At 43.1% G+C, this 20,205-nt stretch overlaps 1 protein-coding gene across 1 annotated transcript; it reads left to right on the forward strand.

Annotated features, from left to right (window-relative positions):
* The first annotated feature begins 14 nt into the window (after positions 1-14).
* Positions 15-20,205, forward strand: LOC104911671 (myc box-dependent-interacting protein 1-like). The gene is made up of 9 exons (XM_010713593.3): positions 15-189; positions 3,301-3,429; positions 6,170-6,277; positions 7,964-7,987; positions 11,875-11,967; positions 12,735-12,845; positions 13,569-13,670; positions 14,759-14,809; positions 16,944-20,205. Exons 3-9 carry the CDS (start codon positions 6,248-6,250, stop codon positions 17,049-17,051), a joined length of 519 nt encoding a protein of 172 aa, XP_010711895.1. The 5' UTR covers positions 15-189; positions 3,301-3,429; positions 6,170-6,247; the 3' UTR covers positions 17,052-20,205.

Here is a 20,205-nt window from a genome sequence, read left to right on the forward strand (position 1 = left end):
TTACTTTATTTCTCTCTCCCTCTCTCCCCTTCCTTCAGTGACAGCACCCCAGCGAAAGCAAATAAAAGCCCCTCGCCTCCACCAGATGGATCTCCCATCACCAGCCCTGAGACCAAGACTGTTAACCATGAGCTGGAACCATCCACTTTGGAAGCACCTGGGGCAAGCATCCCAAAATCACCATCTCAGGTAGCATCCCCACGATGTTGATCGTGTCTCTATCGTATTACCAATGCTCTGTGAGTCAAAGACATCCATAAGTTGCTTTTATTTGAACCTCTTCCTGCTACTGAGCACAGAATAGAGCGTGACAGTTGCTCTCCATCAGTGCCGAGCAAGCATGAGATTTCTGAGAATGCAAATTGTTAATTGATTATCTCTGTATTATGCAGGGAAGAACCAAGCTGTCTCTGAATTGCCTGTACACAGGGATGAGGCTGGTAATGTATCTTGCCATCAGGTAGGATGGTCAAGAAAATCGAGAGAAAATGTAGCTAGGCAAGGAGATTTGCTCTTTACATTTGAATTAACCTGTGGAATTCGATGGTCCTGCCTCTTCCCAAGAACTTCCCTAACTGAGGAGAATCTGAAGAAGAAAGTGTTGTGTTTATATGGATAAGCAGAACATCAGTATTTTGCACAATGCTTTACTTTAATATAGTAAAAATACTATCTTTTAAATCTAATATTTTAATCTTACAGTTAAAAATAAGGGTATTATATTATTCCATGAAGAAATCAGCTGAATAGCAGAGAGAGAACTGTTAGGTGGCTTTTGATACCTTCCATGTAGCATTTCTTCAGCCTTTGTTTGTCCTCTTCTTACATGGGAGACACCCAGCAGCAGATTTAAAATGTGTGGCAGCTGTTTCTTAGCTTATCACATGTTGGGATTTAAGGAAAATAAAATATTTGCTTCTTTTCCCCATCCCCTTATTGGTAAGTGGGGAAAAAAGTGTGGTGGGAGGGAAGAACAAATAGACCAGTTTCATGTCTGGTATCAGTCATTGCATTTCTGTAAGTCGGACAACAGAGAGTAGTTTTCCTGAATTAAATCTGATAAAGAATCTTGTCAAACTGATAAGAAATACCTACTGCTGCTAAAAAAGGTTGAAAGTAACACAGGACTTCTTTGCTGTTCTTGTAAGTATGCAGTATGATTCCAAATCCAAGCCTGTGTTTGTAGGGCTGTCTACCTTTTCTGGAATAGCCTCTCACAATGTTTTTCTCCCCATTGTGTTTTTGATTGTCAGAGAATCTAGAGACAAAAAAGGATATTTATACATTGACAAAAGGGTCTCTTCCAGCGAGGATGCCTGACTGTATCTTTGCAGGACTTCTCCAGGGTCTCTTCATACCCAGGCTAGGACCTTGGAGCGGAGTTTGCATATTTAAAGGGAGAGAATAGTGTATGTCTTTCTAGAACTGCCTTACTGGGGTTTTTTTTGTTTTTTTTCTTCGGGAGATCACCACAACTTGGTGGAAATTTGGAACAAGAAATGGTAAAAATCTATTGAGCTTTTCACTGCAGACTTCACTCAGACTTGTTTTCCCTTTCCTTTAAATAGCGCACATAAACTTGTTTTTGCCAGGCTGCAAGTGCTTGCTCATTCACTTGCTGCCTTCCTGCCCGCAGGAATGGGGCTGAAGGCCGCCCCGTGTTGAGCAAGCAGAATATTCCAGCAGAGCTTCTGGAGGATCAAGGCGAGACTGAAATGGAGTTTAGCAGCGTATGCTGCCACCACCTGGCAGCTCTTCCCTACTTTAGATTTAATTCATTTTCCTAGACCTCAATGCAGTGAAGAACAAGAGCTCCATTCTGTGCTTCCTAGGTGCCAAGAGTTGGGGCTGACTCCACAGGGAGGAAAAACAGCTGTTCTGGAGTTTCTGTGTTTTGGAACTTGACTGCAGCACTCCACACTGAGTAGTTTGGCGGTGACACAGGGCTCGAGAGGTCTGGGAAATTTCAAAGGTTCAGCTTTTGCTCTCAGTTACACCACTGAAATACTGTAAAGGCACTTCTGAAAACAGCAGAGCTGTATTGAATTTTCAGACCGATAAAGCTCTGCGGGATCCAAATCAGCAAAAAAGACTTTAGAGGATTTATTCTAGTCAGCAAAGTTCTTCATGCTTTGTGCAGTTTCAGGTACAACCCAACATCAGTATGCAGTTCTGTTGTCTTTGAGATGGTGTTAAACTGCTGCTGGAGATGATGCTGCATGCTGTGTAAGTCTCTGAAGATACTAGCACATAGGAGAGGGTAGGGACTATTTTAGAGTAGTAAATCACAGAAATGTCAGGATCCTTTTAGTTTTGAGTTTGTAATTGGAACCTCCCAGTCTGCAGGGAACTTGTTGGAACAAAGCAGCCATACACAGAAACAGCTCTTCAGAGTTTGGTTGGAGCTACAAGAGAGCATTGAGCCTTGGGCACAAGAAAATGTGAAGAGGGTGTGGATCAGTTGATCTGGGGAGGGTCTACCACTGGGCTTCCCACTGGGGCTGGATGCAGTGTGAGGCTGTGTCTTTTAGCTTGATAAGAGAATATTAGAGTGTGTTAGATTCACAAGGTCAGTCTTCATTTTGCTTTCTCTGGGGTCTTCATTTGGGCTACACTGGTGACTTCATTAGTGTTGATGTGCATTGGTGAAACTGAGAGCAGAGTTGGACTCACAGCAGTCTTGGCTTCTCAGGAAATTCAGATGTTCTTCCCCAAAACTGAGATACATGGTAAGATGCCATGAAGAATTCCTTCTGACTTTGTGGTATACTGTTTAACTCATTGCTGGGCAGATCAGAATCTGGCCTCATGGGCATCCCACAGTAAGACAGAGTCTGTGCTCTTATTCCTTTAGGTATGGTAAGTATGGCAAATGGAGGCAGAACTGGTCTGGTCTATTGAATTGTGTTCTTAGTAACTTGTCTGCTTCCTTCCCAGTGTTAGTTGGTTGTTTTTTAATTTTTTTTGGAAGGTTGCACATGTTCTAATTATGTATGCATGTCCTGTCAATGCATATTAATTGTGTTACGCTTCTTCTCTGCAGAGGGAAACTTGCCCGTAGCTGAAGTGTAACTAATGATGCCAAACCTTCTCTGGAGGCGTGTGGTTGTTTATTTTAATTTTGTTTCATTCTCCCCTTCTCCCTTCCTCTCTCTCCAGATGGAGTTGATTGGACCATTCTCTGTGCCTGTGGTTGTGATTTCCCTCATCTTCAATTTTTGTGGCTAACCTGTGGTTCCTGTCTCTGGTTTTTTTGGGTGTCGCCGTCTGTGCTGTGGCCGTGTGCTCACTTGCATGCAGTTGAGGAAAGGGCCTCCGGTGCCTCCGCCTCCAAAAGTCACCCCTTCCAAGGAGATCAAGCAGGAGAACATCATCAGTCTATTTGATGACAATTTTGTCCCTGAGATAAGTGTGACAACCCCCTCGCAGGTTAGCTGCTATGCCCTGCATTGTGTTTGTCTGCCTCTGAACTTTTTCTTTTGATCTTTATTCTCTCTAGAGGTGTCAAGCCATGAAACCTGGTCAGGTAAAGGAGGAAGGCAAGCTCAGTATTGGACCTTGGAAGGCAAAGTGGGAGATGGGGGCTATTTTGGAAGGCAAGGTAGCTGGAAGGCAGCTTAGACAAACATGTAGTCCTTTGAGAGCTTTGGCTCAAAGAATAAATGGGAGAAATTTAGCTGGTGGGAGATGCCAGAATGTTATCAGTGTGTTTGCATAGCGGCAGTGTGTGTGGAGTGTGGCTTCCCTTGCATCCCATGATATGTTCTCTCCAGGCCCAGGAATCCTAGGTGTGGATGAAGCGTGTCTTGTCAACTCTTGTACAATCCCAAACTCTGACCCTGTCTTTTTTGCCTTTTCAGAAGGCAGTTTTGTGCTCTTTAGATGGGGGCTTTGTATTAACTTTTAAAGCCCAAACATGCACTGGAAAGGCCAACAGGAATTGATGACTAAAGCGTAGACAGGCAGCACTGTGCCTGCTGTGAATTCAGGGCTCCTGACAGACTGCCTGTTTTCACCAGCCAGCAGTTCCCATTAGAATACTTTTTTCCTGAGCTGTGACACCTTTTGAAGCCCTAAAAATGGTAACAGCATTTACAAGCAATGAATTTTCATCTTTACTTACCTTATTATTAACATCACTGGAAGAGAGGATGCCTGCTTGGGGAATTCATTCTGTGTTGGATCTAGGAGAACAGATGTTCTTATGTATACAGGAGCCTGACCAGATTTCTGGCTGCATCATGAGATACCTGCATCTATATTTTTTATATACATATGTATATATATACACGTATACTGTTTTTCTTTTTTCCCCTAAATGCTTGTTAAAGCACAAGTAATGCCTGTAGCAGTTCTCATCTGTGACACATTTGCTAACTTTTCTTCATGTCATGTTGCTCTGTTGCCTCTGGTTTGCCACCTTCCACCTCACTGCTGAAGGGTCAAAGTAGAGTGGAGAGGGAAGGATGATGTCAGATTTTTGCATTGCAATAGATAAAGCCTGCAGAGCAGAGATGATTTGACTGCAGTGTTGGAAGTGTGGGGACCACAGGCTGCTGAGCAACTCTCATTCTCTATACTTCTTTCTCTTATATCATAATGGACAGTTCTGTCTGTCCCATGGTTTGCATCTTGTATTTCCATGTGAATGCCTGCTCTTAGCCAGTTGTGTTCTGCACCTGATCAGTGCCCTGACCCAGGATGGGATCTGCTGTGACATTCAATCAGATGAAATTTCTGAGGGAGGACTCTGGTTGCCAGAACAATCTTCACCGAAGCGCTCAACAGGCACTAGTGTTCAGTGCATTGCCCAGGGCTGCTCCTGTCAGATGTCTTGGCTCCAGTGAGCTTTTTTGTGGGAGATTTGGGTAAAGGCAAGGAGTGCTAGGCCTTGCACGTAAGTCTTGAATGACAGGTAAGATACTTCCGTGACCATCCCACCACCGAACAAAGCTGAAGATTCGGATTTGAACCTTCCTGATGGCCTGAGTGAACTGGAGGAGTGTGCTACAATGCCAGTTTTAACATACTGGTCAGTGTTTATTGTTGTGAGATGGGAGAATTTGGTCGTCCTCATGGAACTGTGGATATCAGAAAGAGGAGAGGATGTTGTTATGGGAGGGAAAAGTCCAAAGGAGAATTGCAGGAAGAGAAAATAAAAGTAGGTGAAACATGGTGATGGTATGGGCTGCATGCAGAGGACTTTCACTTAAATGTTATTGCTGTTTTCCCTATGTTCTTCCTTGGTGTGGCTATGATGTAGTTGTGAAGACCAGCCTTCCAGATTTGGTGTGTTGTTGGAAAGATAGCTTAGGTGGTACGGCAAGTGAACTTCAGAGGTCAATGGAAATGGGGTCAACTCCTCCTGGACTTTGAGCTTCCTCTGAAGTGAAATACAAGGAGAGTCTTGTGGTTATGCTAAATTTAAAAGCAGATGTATTGACTTGTTTTGAATACTCCTTTGTTGTGACTATTTTATTAATGGTAATTAGTGAGTGTGTTGTCATTGTCTTCAGCTGCTGCATTAATCAGAAAGTTATTCTGCTGACTTGGAAGAGAGCAGCACATGCATGCTGCTTTGGAAGAGTTGCGTATGCGTGTTTCTGGGATACCTGAAATGAAAAGCATTGTAAATATATCATTTTGAACTGGAGTGTAATTTGAGTCCCATAACTAGGGTTAGCTTTTATGTTACGTGTTTCTGTGTCTGAAGGGAATTAGGAACTTGGGGAGTTAGTTCTGAGCCTTGCTGGTTTTTCTGACTGGGTCCACATTGCTGAGATGTGTGGTTAAATAAGTCTGTCCTGGTCTTTCAACACAAAAGCAGTTGGATGAGCTGTAAGGTGTAGAAATAAATAGAAAACCATCTGAACTGGTTAGTGGCAGTGATCCTTTTGGCTGTAACAAGTCAGGTGCTTGCACCATGTGAGCTCATTTGGTCAGGTGAGAAGGTGAGTGAGCCTTATGGAAAAGGCTCAGGTTTGGCTCAGTGGAGCCCTGCTTACTCCCGTGATTAAAGGCATCCCAGAGTCAGGAGCCACATCAAGTGTTTGCATTCTCACACTGTCTTCTACGCTTGCAGCCATAGCACCTGGATGTTGCATACCTTGTACTGTACGTGTGTGCGTGTCTAACGCTCATACTGCTTTTCTTCCTCACTGCTGCCAAGTTTGATGCCCCTGGGCCCTTCCAGGAGGGAACCAGCCTGTTGGATCTGGATTTTGATCCCATTAAACCAGATGCCACTATGGGGAAGACCCCCACACCTGCTTCTCAGGTTGGTTAATATCACCATTCCCTCTCTCTTTGAAAGTGAGTTGTTGCCAGGGGTGGTGTGATCTGCAACCACATCAGTGACAGTTTGGACCTGAGCTCTGGGTGGCTGGGCTGGATGCCACCAACTTCTGATGCCCTGTGGATGGCCACCTTGGTCTTCTCTGCTGGTTATAGAAGTCCAGTGAGAATCATGTGGCTGTGCTTGTGGGGTGCTTGTGCTTTGCTCAGGTGATCTACTGCTTGACAATACGTTCAGCACAACGTATCTCCATCCATAGATTAACATCCTCTATATACTATGTGGATTTCAACCATGGGTAGGCATTCAACCTCTGCTCTGGGCTCCTGCTGTAAATTGCTCTCAGAGAGATTTTTAATAAATAACACTTTGATAGTCTGCAGTTAATTAAGATGAATAAAACTGCAGAGATACTCAAGTGACACGAGGCCCTTCTGTCTGAGTATTACATAGCCTCTGTTCATGGTAAAGAAGTAGCTTCCTCCCTGGACATACTGCCTCACAGTGAAGTATCAAAAAGGAAGGTTCATAATTCTGGTCTGACCTGTACCTGTTCCTGTCCTACTAGAGACAGGTGGGCTGCACTTTGGTTTCTTTCACCTAGATGTTCCATTTCTTATGTGTGAAATAGCTGTTCTTGGCCTGTGGTTTCCACTAAAATTTGTAGTAATGTAATTTGGATGCTTACAGTATTTTTCCAGTATCATAAAGTCAAGTGGGCCTTGTATGGCTGATCTTTCTAGTAATAAGATCTCTGTTAAAAGTTTGATTCTTCTAAATTAAAATACCGTATCTGCAAAATTCCAGTTATTAGCATAGTTTAATACACACCAATGTGCCAAACTGCCACTTTTGGGAACTTTAAATGGACAGATTGGCATTTCTTGACTGCATAACTGCTGCATACCCCAGAATAAGCTTGTTTTTTGTTGTTCTGAATCACCTGTTATAACTTGAATAATTGGTTATGTTGACATTGGATATGAATATGAATTTATTTTAAAATGAGATTATTTGCAATAAATGCAATAAGTGTTATGCTGAGTGGGATTTTAAAAACTGTTCAACAGTAACATGTTTGGTGTTGTTACACATTTATTGTTAGTTTCCAAAGTCACTTAAGAGTCTGAAATTAATATTTTATAGTGGTAATCACAGTACTAAACCTAGTACTAAACCTAGCACAAACCTCCTCATTTTCAAAGGATTCAGATTTATTTCCCACAGGGCAGGCGATATGGCAGAGAGGTTAGAATATTTCACTGTTGATCCAAAGATATGAGTTGAAGTCTTGCTCTGAAATAACATGTAACTCTGGTTGAGGAGATAAGAGAATATTTAACTCTGACAGACCACAAATCCATGACTTTTTTTTCTCCTGTCAGTACTGCCACTAATAGCTGAACGTGGCTTAGCTGTCTCCCTTCATATGAGAGAGAGGAATAACTCTCACTTGGATATCTTAGTGCTTAACTTGGAAATGCAAAGGGGATGAGTGTATAAATTTTCACATGTAAAAAAAAAAAAACAAAAACAACAAAACATGCGGAGGTAAGTGCTGTTGAATGTGTATGTCTGCTTCAGACTGATCAGTGTCTGTAATTTTGTACTTGCTGAAATAATTGCATATAAACATGTTTTGTTTCTGTTGCTCTTTGACATGCATAGTCTTTACCTTGGGATTTATGGGAGGTAAGAACTTCCTATGGCTTTCATCTCTCATCACATACTGTGCACGTGCCTGTGCCATCCCTGCTTGCATCTGTCTCATTTCCCTCTCTGCTTTTCCTCTTTGCACACCTCAAACCAAAGTTTCTCCATATGGTGCTGAGCTCACTTATATACCTTGCCTGTAAAGCCCTGGGGCAGCTACGTTTGCCATATCTGGCACTGTATCTGAATGCCTCTAGTAGCAAACCACTCCACTGCCTTTCTCTGCTAACTCACTTATCTTTCCCTTGGCATGATGCTGTGACCTTCTTCCTAGACTTAATCCCACTGTGGCATCATCCTCACCCTCCACCCTTCAGTGTATATATCCTGTTGGTCTTGTGTGTGATGCATAAATGTCTCAGGAGCCCTTGGTCCTTACTGCCTGTACCGTTGGGTATACGTGTGCATATTTGAGGTTATCTGCATTATTTGCTGTTCGTTGACCATCGTTGTCAGAAAGGCTAATGTGAAATAACCCAGCCTATGTCCATGCAAAAACTTAAGTGCAGGCCCAAGGCTTGCTTGTCGTCTATCACAACCAGAGTTTTGGAACTTTCTGACAAAGGAAGAGCCTACGTGCTCTGCATCTGAACCCAAACAGAGCACTCATTTATGCCCTCTAGATTTATCAAGCCTGGGAATGTCTCAGAGCACTGCAAACAGCCCACTGGGAGATGTATCAAGCACTGCTGATTATGAGCCCTTCTGGACAACAGCTAGCAGTGCAGGCAGAAAATGTTTGATCTGGGCATTCATACCTGCAGCTTGAGCTGTCTGTAGCCCATACAGTTGATATAAGCCTCATGTCCTTGGCTTGCACCAGGGAATCAAGTCCTGGAATTCTTTGGGTTCTCAAAATCCACATCCCCTACCTAGAGTAAGTACATGGAAGGAAGCAGCTTTACCCTTGCTGAGAGTTTGGCCCAAGGACTCACAGCAGCCAATGCTCTCCTTCACGTGAGTCTGTTGAAAGATGTTTCCCTTGAGTGTTTTATCAGCCTTCAGTGTTTAACCTGTCATTTCCTTTTATGGGCGTTGTTAGTCTGTCAGGGAAAGAAAAAAGTCTCTGCATTGGCACTTGAATTGCCATTCAATTCACTGTATGTGGTGTAGTCTAGGGTGCAAAAGGTATTTAAAGTTGTTTCTTCCATTTTGGAAACCGATTTCATCCAAAGGACAGTTTAATCAACTAGGGAATGCTGTTACAGCAAGAGGCTCTCACCACGCCAGTTCCCACTTGAACATACCATGCACTGTTAAAGGACAGAGCTCCCTATATCTGGGGAATTCTGTCTCCTCAAGCCTTCTGGAGTGTTTTTGCTCTAATGTTGTTCTTAGATGGTGATGAGAGATCTGTTGGATGATTACATTGTCCCATATGTTATGGAGTTAATAACTATAGAAATTTGGAACTTGCTTAATTCTGCAGGCAAGTAGACTTGTATTTTGTTTGTGTGATGCTGCTGTTGGAACAAACAAAGCTTTCAAACTGGCAGCAGCAGTGAGCAATTCTCCCTCTTCTTTCCATGACTGCAAATGTTTTTATAGACTTTGGCATGCCTACAGGTACATAAAATAGAAGAATAAGTAGCTGACATAAAAATACCTTTTGTTGAAATACAGGGAATTAATTTAAATCCAATTTCTCTAGTTACTAAATACTGTTTTTGCAAATCAGCTGCTGTAAGAAATCTGTGGCTCAATATGGGCTGCTTTTCACCTGTCCACATAAAAACCATGCTCGGCCAGATAGAGTTGTGCTGGCATCTGTCCCAATTCTGGTTGCATTGAGTCCAGATAAAAGGCAACCTGGGAGCAAATCTAATTAAACAGGAGAAGCCTTTGTAGTATTTAATATGCATACATTTACCTTACCTCTGCCAAAGCTGCTCTGGGAATCATCTGCTGGATGGGAGCAGGTCTGCTATTTATAATATCCTCTGGCAATGTCAGCCTGCGGGCATGCTGATGAGGGAATATGAGGAAGGATGTGTCAGGAGAGGAAAGCATGTGTTAAATGGCACCGTTGGAGCAGCTGAAGTTGAAGTGATGGCTTTTGGTTAAGTAAAGATATTTCTTTCTTGATTATTTCTGCTGTTATTGGGAAACCACTTGGAGAGTTGTGCCAGTATGTATCTAGTAGTCAGATCAGTATGGAGTTGGGGTTAGCATGGCTGTTGCTTTACACAGCGTGTGCATCCTTTGGTCTGGCCCAGGTTAATTCAGAGAGCATTGAGGTTCACTCGCTTGACTGGTGCTTCACATCTCCTGCAGTGAAGGCACAGACAGCTTGGCTTGGTGTCAGCCCAGGTCTGATGAAGGAAGATGGAAGAAAGGTATGGTGAAGGAAGGACGCGCAGAGCATGGCTTAAAACTTGGTGGATCTGTGCATTTTCTTGTTGTTCTTATGAGGATGAGGAAACCTCGCTGTCTGAAGGATGAGTTTGGGATCAGTCCACAGACTGTTTCTGGGCTTCAGTCACTGTTGGTTGGCTTGGAATGTCTGCAGAGCCCAGATTCAACAAATTATCTGGGAAACTGTTGAAAGCTGGAGGGGTTCACCGATCAATTGAACCTGGCCAGAGTGCTTATATAGGGCCGGGACTAGGAGAATTGCAATAGTGGGATATCTGGACAGTGTATTACTTTGAACATGGTTGTATTTGGAGGTACGTGTGTTTACTAAATGTATGAATCATGCAGGCATGTAAAAACTTGTTTATTCACGTGTTAAAAATGGGAAGTGTCTCTATTAGCAGTCTCTGTTGTGCAAGTTTGAAGCAGGAGTCTAGTTAGGTTATACAAAGAGTTGTCTATGCTATGATTGAATAAATATAGATAGGCAGTGAGTACTTCCAGGCATTAAATTAGAAAACAGACCTTACTGGACCCATGAGATTCTTGTCAGGAGTCTTTCTAATCCTGTCTGGCTGGAAGTATTAATGCTTTCAGATCCAGCTTAATTCCTATGCTGCTGCAGTTTCTGGGAGGGGCAAATGAATGTCTTTATTTTTGCATTAAAACAGAGCTAGCCTGGCTTCAGTGTGAGACCAAAAGTTTGAAGCTCTGGATGAGTACTAGAGCTCATTCTTTGCTCTGCGTGGAAGCTTCAGTCTCCATACTTCCGGGAGCAATCTCTGCTGGGCAGTGGTTTGTAAGTGATGCTGAATAGTTCCTCCTGGTGGAGGTAGCTTTTGTGCATTAGATTCTTCCCTACCCATCACGCAGACACCATGTAGAATAGTCATAGCAAATTCTTACAGACAGAATCCAAATTCACGACTCTTTGGGCCTGTCCAAAATCAAACTGGATTAAAATCAGCATAGTTTTCAGTTGAGTTTCATTCAAAGCTAATGTCATGAAGATGCTAGGTCCACACAAAGTTCCACATCTGGACACGTTATTACCATGCTCTTCTTTTTCTGGGAGTATATAAAGGCTCAAATGTTCCTTGATTATTGATGCTTGGAAATAGCCTATTGATTGATTCCTGTCTGTTGGCACGTAAGCAGTCCTGCGTATTCACATGCAAGTAGAAACCTAATGTAATAACAGATACTGTGTATGTAAGTTAGTATGTTCAATCCTGAAAAGAAAGGCATACAGGTTCTGGGAATTGCATTGTTTCTTCCGCAGTATTGTCTCTTGTGTGGCTGAGAGGGGATTCGGGTTTTACTGTGGTTTCTCTAGGCTGCAGAGAATGGGGAGGCAAATGTAGTGAGAACTGAAGTTCTTCACCTGTTTGTCAGCAGATGGCAGCAGTCAACCGTGTAGAGAACACTTGGACAGACTGAGTTGTACTTTCTGCACACAGACATGACGGTAATGAGAGTAACTCTCCACTTAAATGGATTCTGTGTTGCAGCCTACAGAAGCAGCCCATGCAGGAGCTGAAGCAGCTGGATCTGAAGCAGCAGCTGGAGCTGAAGCATCTAAAACTGAAGGTGATTCAGGATCGGTAAGTACCTCAAGAGAAAGTAGTTGCTTCTCTCCACCACTTCTCTTTGTCATGCAGCCGACATATGGGAAACTAGGCTGAGAAAAGAGGTTTGCAATGGCTTGGAAAAATGCATCCCTGCCGCTTCAGCGGTTACAATGGTCTTACTCAAAGCCCAGAGTTAGCTGTTGTATTTTCCCTGTATGATACTTAGGGATAAGCTCAGCTGGAAGATCTTTAAAAAGAACCATCTATTTGTTCATGCCATGAAGCCAGCCCACAGCCCTTCTGTATTAAGCTCCTAAGAAAGGAGATGGGCACCTCCTTTCCCACTACACCTCCCTGAGCTCTGCCTACATCTCCTGAATAACCAGATTTCCTCTCTTTTGACACTATCATGTTTTTAGGGGCTGGAGTAGGTCCATCTTATGGCTTCTTGGTTCTTTATAGATTGTCACTTGTGACTTGTCAGTTCTTCATGGACTTTACAAGAACTGCTTTGTGACTGCATTAAATGGAAAATGTTGCAAGTGTGGTCCCAGAAAAATGCTCTGAATCCTCCATGAACTCTGCAGCCGTAAGCAAAGGAGGGCAGCAGTCTTTACTGTCCTTTGGGGAGTGTTCTTGTCACTGTTGAGAAAACCCACTGAAACTTTGGACAGAGTTGGGATTCCCAAGTAGGTTATGGATAGTTTTGATGTGAATCCTTCAGTATGGATCAGTGAGCTGCTCATCTTGGATTCTCCTTTCTCAATGGTCTCTTTCTTTCCCTGGCTGCTGCCTACCAGAGCTCTCTGCCCGCTGTCGTTGTGGAGACTTTTCCTGCTACTGTCAATGGCACCGTGGAAGGAGGAGCCTCCTCTGAAAGAGCTGACATGCCCCCAGGATTTCTGTTCAAGGTGAATGCGTGCTGGTGGGGCACCAAGTTCCTGATGATTTTGTTCCTGTAGCAGTTTAACTACATTCACTAAGCGTGACCATGGGCTGTTTCACATTGAAAGGCCTTGGTAGCAAGACAACCTCAAAGTGAGAAGTGACAGTCTCCTTTTTTGTTTGTCTGATCTGTTGTAGGAATTTTTATTTTTATTTTTTATTTCCTCATACTGCTGCTTCTGGGAAATCCACCAAAAGCAGAAGGGTGGCTAAACTTGAAAGAATAATAGGAGGATCATTACATTCTGACTGATAATGGGCAGAATTATAGTCTAATAGTTGCATATTATTGTAGTAGTTGAAGTGAAGGGCTTTGGCTTGAAGCAGAAAGACTGTAACACAGGAATTGTTAGGAGATGGGATGCAAGAAAGAGAAAGAGAAATACAACAGGAAAAAATCACTTGAAGTTCCAAACTGATGCTCTTATATCAAACAGGGAGAGTAAGCATGGGTGACAGAGTGGGGAGGCTGTGACCTCTAATACTCTTGAAGTCCAGATGCTGAAAGAATACAGGGCACCACTTGAATGAATGCAAATCTTAGGCCTGCACCATGGGAACACCTTCCATCTAAAGGAAGGACGTGCAGGTGCTGATGCATAACTAATTGAGTGAGTCACCAAGGATGCTCCTGTGGCTGTGCTGGTTGGTATTAACACACTTGTGGCTCTCCTCTTTTTTGGCTATAGGTCCAGGCTATGCATGATTACACAGCTACCGACAGTGATGAGTTGCAGCTGAAGGCCGGGGATGTGGTGCTTGTGATTCCATTTGAGAACCCTGAGGAGCAGGTGAGCGGGGAAGACTGGGTGTGTGCCTGGGCTGGGATGAGCCAAAGGGATTTCTGGAGCTGCTTCTTCCTCCACTAACAGTCTGGCTGTATGCAGAGTCATCAGTTTCTGGCTGGGAACTGGCTGCAAAGCCAGTTGTTCCTGTCCTTGTCTTCCTGCAACAGAGGAAGACTGTGCTTGTGACTGGAAAGCGGAGACATTATCCTGCATAAAGCATGCGAAGCAGCCATAGTGTCCTGCTCTTATCAGGGCATCTGAGCTAAGGCAATGGCTTTCTTGATGGGGTGCCCAACAGAACCCTTACTTAGCTCCTGATCTTCATGCACAGAATCTGTAACCACTGCAGTGCAGATTGTGGCACAGGCAGGAACAACCCAAAGTTTTCTAAAAGATAGTGTGTGGCCAGGAGATGGCAGCAGAACCACAGGCTGAAGCAGGATGCCCAACTCCAGAGAACATTCCCCCTGTCCCGCTCTGGCCTGGATTTAATTGGCAGTGTTTTTTCTTTAATCTCAGCTATTTCTAAAAGCCTCGAGTAAATCCTCCTCACTTGCTATGTTTGAGGGCTTCCAGCTGATAGAGACTGCAGCAGTTTTACTGTCTTGGCTGAGAGAAGTGGTGATTTTGTAAAAATCAAGCTCAGACCTCAGATTTTCATTTGGAAAAGGAAGGGAATTCTTCCAGTTGATTCATAAGTTACTGCCTCTTTGGGTTTGACAAGATTAGCGTTTCAGAAGGGGTAAAGGAACAGTGTAGTTCAAAGATGATGTGGTTCATGTGGCTCAGCTATTGACTTTGTGAGTTACAGAGGGAGATCTTGCTGCTGCTTGCGAAATGGGATCTGTAATATGTTGGTATTTCCCACAGCGCAGAATGCTCTGTGAGGAAGGGTTGTATGGGAAGAAGCAGTGATTCCTTCCACAGACAAGACTCTTCAGTGGGTGGGACTGCCCTGCGCAAGCATTTATGAGCATTTCCATCTTGTAAGGCTTTTTGGATGGGAAATGAAGGGCAGCTCCTCTGCTTTCAATGGTAGGAGATGACATTTATGGAACAGAGTTTTTCAATGCCCTATGTTTGCACTCTAGCTGGATGTGGGTGCAACAGCCATGAACTCAAGACTCTCCAGGCTGCAGAGGGTGAGCTCTGAGTGTTGCTAACAAACGCTGTAGCTGCACTGAAGCCCTCTAACCCTCTACAGTGTATAGTGTGCTACAGCTCACTTCCCTAACCCTTACCATACCCAGCCAGAAAATCTTGGCTGTTAACATGTGCATGAATTGTGCACGTGGGTGGAGAAAGCCTAGGATAATAGACTGTGAGCCATGTCCCCATCTTGCAGCTTAGGTGTCTGTGTTCATCAGGCAGGCCTGGAGTCATCTCCCTTGACAGAAGGCATTGAGGGCAGTAGTGCTTCTAATCTGGCACTTCACATGATATTAGGAGTACTCAGGAGTCAATCTAGGTCCTGGTGTCTGATCCCTATAGCTGAGGTGACCCTTTTGAAGCCGGATGCTGTGGGAGTGATGCATGCTGTATGGCACATACACTAGATGCAAATGGATGAGCTTTTGTGCTTGCTGTGCTGTGAGCTTGGAAGCTGCCTTCCAGGCACTTGTGCCCAGCGCCTTCTGCCTAGTAGTTTGTCTTCCTGATTTATGGCATGTCAGTCTGTCTGCAGCCCCTGCAGCTGGCTTCTGCAGATGGGCTCCTGACTCACGTCGTTCCCATGACATCCCCTGAATGCTCAACTCTAAGGCAGCAGCAAGGGCTGTCTGAGCCTGCAGGCACCCAATGCAGCCTGCATGGAGCAGGGAACTCAGGTACAGCGGCTGGTCTGTACTGCTGCCACTTGGAAACACACAAGCATGAGAGCAGAAGCAATAAAGTGGCAGTAGAAAGCAGTACATGCCCCATGGATCACCCCTCATGTGGGCTGCAATGCTCCTGCACTGTGCAGGTATGTTTTTAAATAATATGTTTGAAGGGAGGCAGTGCGTGTCATTGTGAAAATTCACAGCTAACTCCTGCTGGTTCCAGGAGCGTGTCAGAACAACTGTGTGAATTGCATACAAGCACGCCCCATTTCTCCACAGCTTAGAGCATCTGGTTGCCTGAGTATTTCTGCTCTGGCAAGTTATGAAGCTGAATGTGTTGACATAGCTCTAAATGAGCCTGGTGTATGCTTTGCCTAGAGGAGCAGATGCAGAGCAAGCTGTTAAGTTTGAAGGCAGTGGTCCCTCATACAGCTCCATTGCCTTATGCTGTGGTCTTGACGCATAGGCTGCCCCACTGCAAATGGCATGCATGAGCACTTGCAGGTTGCAGGGGTGGGTGGCATGCAGAGGTGGGAGTAGTTCAAGGCATGCATTCAACAAGGTAGCTGCATATCTGAGCCACAAACAGTGCAACCATCTCACCTTGAATATCTCATTTCCGTTGTGTACTTCAGATTGAGTAGAAATCTCAGTGTTGAATGCTTTGCAGAGAGCACGGAGATGGAAGGAAGTCTGGTTCTTCTTCTGAGCAGGTTCTACCAGGCAGGACTCCGTTTGCTTCAGTGATAAGTCATCCCTGTTTATAGAGGATTGGGTTTAATATCTGTGGGTTTAATGGCTAGGAAGGATGCTTGTATATAGGGAGTTTTTCCAACCACATTTTGCATCAAGCTCAACAGCTTGCGTGATTTTGGGATTAGATGTTGAGCTCCTCAGCTCTCAGTTCTCTTAGACCATGTTTGCATTATAGCAAGACTCATTTTGTCTGTGTAAGCCACGTAAAATGCTACTCAAACAGGAACAGAAGATGAGCACTTCCAGAGCACCAGAAAATGGGTCTTTCTGAAGACCTGTGCCTTGTGGAGGTGCCCATCTCTTTCCTGATGATGGAGAAGATCAAACCCATTGTGTTTAGGTAGTGAAAGGTAGGGCAGATGATTGGATCCCCTTGCTCCAGAGAATGTCTCCTGCTGCACTGGATGTAAATAATGACATGTTAATGACATGTTTCTATTGCACTTGTGGACTGTATACGTTTCATTGCTTCCAGATGCTCTGGGTCAAACAAGTTTTAGTGCTGACTTTGGAATGTGGCCTTTTCTTTTTAAAAGGAAACAAACACTCGTCTCCCTCTCCTCAATCCTCTACCTGGATCATCTCCAAGCCAACCACGAGCATGGCTTCAGTGTGCCTTGACATCTCCTTGGCCTGCACTCTGAGAAAAATCCTCACTCTTATCTCTCCCTCAACATCTCATCTCTGTCTTCTCCTCTAGGATGAAGGATGGCTGATGGGTGTGAAGGAGTCTGACTGGATCCAGCATAAGGAACTTGACCAATGCCGAGGGGTTTTCCCAGAGAATTTCACAGAGCGGGTGCAGTGAAAGCATGAGCCCGCCAGCCACATTTCTGCTGGAAGAAAGCAAGTTTTCTGGTAGATAATTGAAAAAGAGCAGTAAAAACAAAGAGAATTTTTAAGGAACAGAAGCCTGAAAAAATTGTCAACTTAAAGGGTGTGTGCTTTTCAAAGGGCAAGGTTTCAGAAGTAAATTGCAATTCAAAGCGTTATCAAAATATATAAATACTACTAAGGCAGACCAATTACGCTCTTCCTCCTTTGGTTTAACAGCGTTTGAATTCAGAGGACTGACACAGAAGCAACTCAGTGTGGTTCTTTAAATGCTGCATTGACTGAATTGGCGCGATGTCAGTCCAACCCCTGGAAAGGCAGCGTTTGTCTATTAGCTTGAGAGCAAAAGCTGCATTTGCTCTTGGGTGGGTTCACCTGTTTTGTCTTGAAGGCGGCTTGCATGGCAACTAGAAAAATTCAGCCTTCCCCACAAGATCAACCTACAGTAGGCCAAACTTCCTGTGATGCTGTTGAAAAAAATATTTAGTGTATAGTGTTCACCAATCCAATGTATGTGTGTGTATTTTATTTTCTTCCTTTAAGACAGTGTTATACAAACTAATTTTATATGTGTAGAGAAAGGAGAAACTATGTGGTAATGACATGGAGGTGAAATGTGTCAAGCTGTGCTCAGTCCCAAGTTCTTTCAACTGCAAGCATCTAAATTCTCACAGTAGTGTATTGGCCTGTGAGAGCTAAAGGGAATGGAGGAATTGAAGAGGACAAACAAGACAAAATAGCAGATGACATCTACCTGATGGAAATGATGCCCTGCCCCCACAAGCCCTGTAGGCACTTTCAGAAGAGTTTAAATTCGTGTAGATGGAGGATAGCTCTCAAATCTGAAAGGAAAATGTGTTTTTAAAGAAAATTTAAAGAAAAATATTCTTCTGAAAGGATGTCTTAAGAAAAAACACTGAGGAAACAACATCTGCTTTCTGTTTTTAATTGGCATTGTTATCTGTGGAATGGTATTTTTTTTACTTTCCTTTGAAGATTTCTGTCAGTGAACTATTGTTAGATCAGCTTTCTCCAGTGCTGTGCTGGTGATGAAGTTAACCTCTAAGAAAACTGGACTCTCAAAGTACTCATTTAAAATGACTGCATGACTTCTTGATATTTTAATGCATTAGAAGAGGAAGGCAAGAATATCAAAGTGTCAGTGTCAAGAGGACACTCTGCAGTCTAATACTGATGCTGAGACCTTTCCTAGACCTTTCCTATGCTCCTGTTTGTTTTTGAGTTTTGTTTTTAGTTTAAACAAGCAGATGACAGAGCTGTTTCAAAGTGCATATTATACTTGTTAAAGTAAGCCGGTCTGACCCTCCAAGACTCTGAAGTCCAACAAATGTACTTTAAACTTTACTTGAATACTGATGCAGCTGGCAAGCAGGTCAGGCTATTATCTCTATTTTTTTTTTTTAAATGACTTCCCACCCTTCCTCCTCCACAATCTTTTTGCCTTGAAGGGATTTTTAACAGTAAGGTTAACTCCTGCTGTAAAGGGACAGGATCATTCACGGAAATAATCTTGTTATTAGGAGCAGGCTTTTGTCAGAGTTGTGCAGGGTGCTGACACACACTACTGAAAATCCCACCTTTTCTCATCTGCTTTAATTACTTGTAGGACAACAGAAAAAAAAAATACATTGTAGGGCAAAAATGCTTTTGTTTTATTTTTTTTAAGCTTTAATTCAGAGCAAAGGGTCAGATTTTGATCAAAATTATATTGTTGTAAATGCAAAAATTGCCAGAGTTCTTTCTGCTTTCACCTCGGAAGATAGCTTGTGTTAGTTCTTTTACAGCAATATAACAGGCATCAAAATCTGTCCTGTATATCCAACTCCATCTCAACAACTTTTTTTTTTTTTAAATAAACTTGAGGAAATCTTGTTTCTCATCGCTGTTAAATCCCCAGTAGTACTTAAGAGTAATTGCACGCAATACAGAAGGACTGGACTCCACAAGTGGCAGTATGGTGAGCCATTGCTTTAGAATACTGCGCTATTTGGATTATTGTTTTTTTTCTCCAGGGTTGTCGTTATTATTATTACTTTTTCTTTCCAAAGTATCTATTTTTATGCATCTGTGACTCTCATTACTCCTTTAAGGAATATTCAGAGAAGAAAAATATACATTTAAATATACATAGAAATATATATATATAAAAAAAGCGGGTTGATCCAATTAACATAATGCCGTCAGCTTAAAATGTTTATTTTTATGCAAAACCTGTGGATTATTGTTTTTTAAAAAAAGACAAGATTCTAAGTACCAGAGCTGTGATTTTTTTTTTTTGTCTTGCAAGTAATTGTTCTAGAACACTTAGCTGTGCTGATATCTAATTTATTGTGGGTTTTTTGCTGTTGTTGATGTTGTCTTCTGCTGTGTTTGAACCAGATGACTGTCCCAACGTAAATCCTTGTAAGGCCTTTTCTTTTAATTGAGCTTGCAAAGCAACTATCCAGTACTGTATTATCCCTGCAGAAGTGGTAACACTCTGCAAAGAAGGGATGTTGTTTTCAGGTCACGTGATTGATGCTCAAGTATTGCTAGTGGAGAGGCTGGTACATCTTTCTCCATTTGCTTCCTTGCACCCACAATCCCCATGCCCCCCCCTTGCTTAGAGCACATAGTGTGGGTTACCTAGATTTTGCTGTGCTTGCAGTATCACATCACAGATTCTAAAAATGCAGGATTGGGCCCACAGGTTGTAAATTGCCTTATATGAGAGTAGGGTGGTATAGCAAGAAGCTTGTAAATGGCAGTATTCTTTGGAATCATCTCTTTATCTCCTGGGTTATGTTCAGCCCATAAACAGGCACATCTCCTCCGATTTTCAGGTTTTTTTTTTTATCTGCTAAATAATTTGATTTTTGGTTAGTATTACCTGGTGAAATAAAATTCCCATTTTCCTTTGGCTTAGGACTGATTTAAATAGAAAGAAGGACAGTAAACTCCCGAAGTAGGCTGTGCCCACAAGTGGTTTTTCAGTTTGCAGGCTGAACTGAAAAATCTGGGGAAAAACGTTGTAAGGGTGGCCTGAAGCAATAAGGGTGACCTGAGACAAGTTTATTTTGTTTTCATTTTCTCAGTGAAATGAAAAAGGGAAAAATCAAAACATTAAG

Source organism: Meleagris gallopavo, chromosome 7 (genome assembly GCF_000146605.3).
Source record: "Meleagris gallopavo isolate NT-WF06-2002-E0010 breed Aviagen turkey brand Nicholas breeding stock chromosome 7, Turkey_5.1, whole genome shotgun sequence".
NCBI lineage: Eukaryota > Metazoa > Chordata > Aves > Galliformes > Phasianidae > Meleagris > Meleagris gallopavo.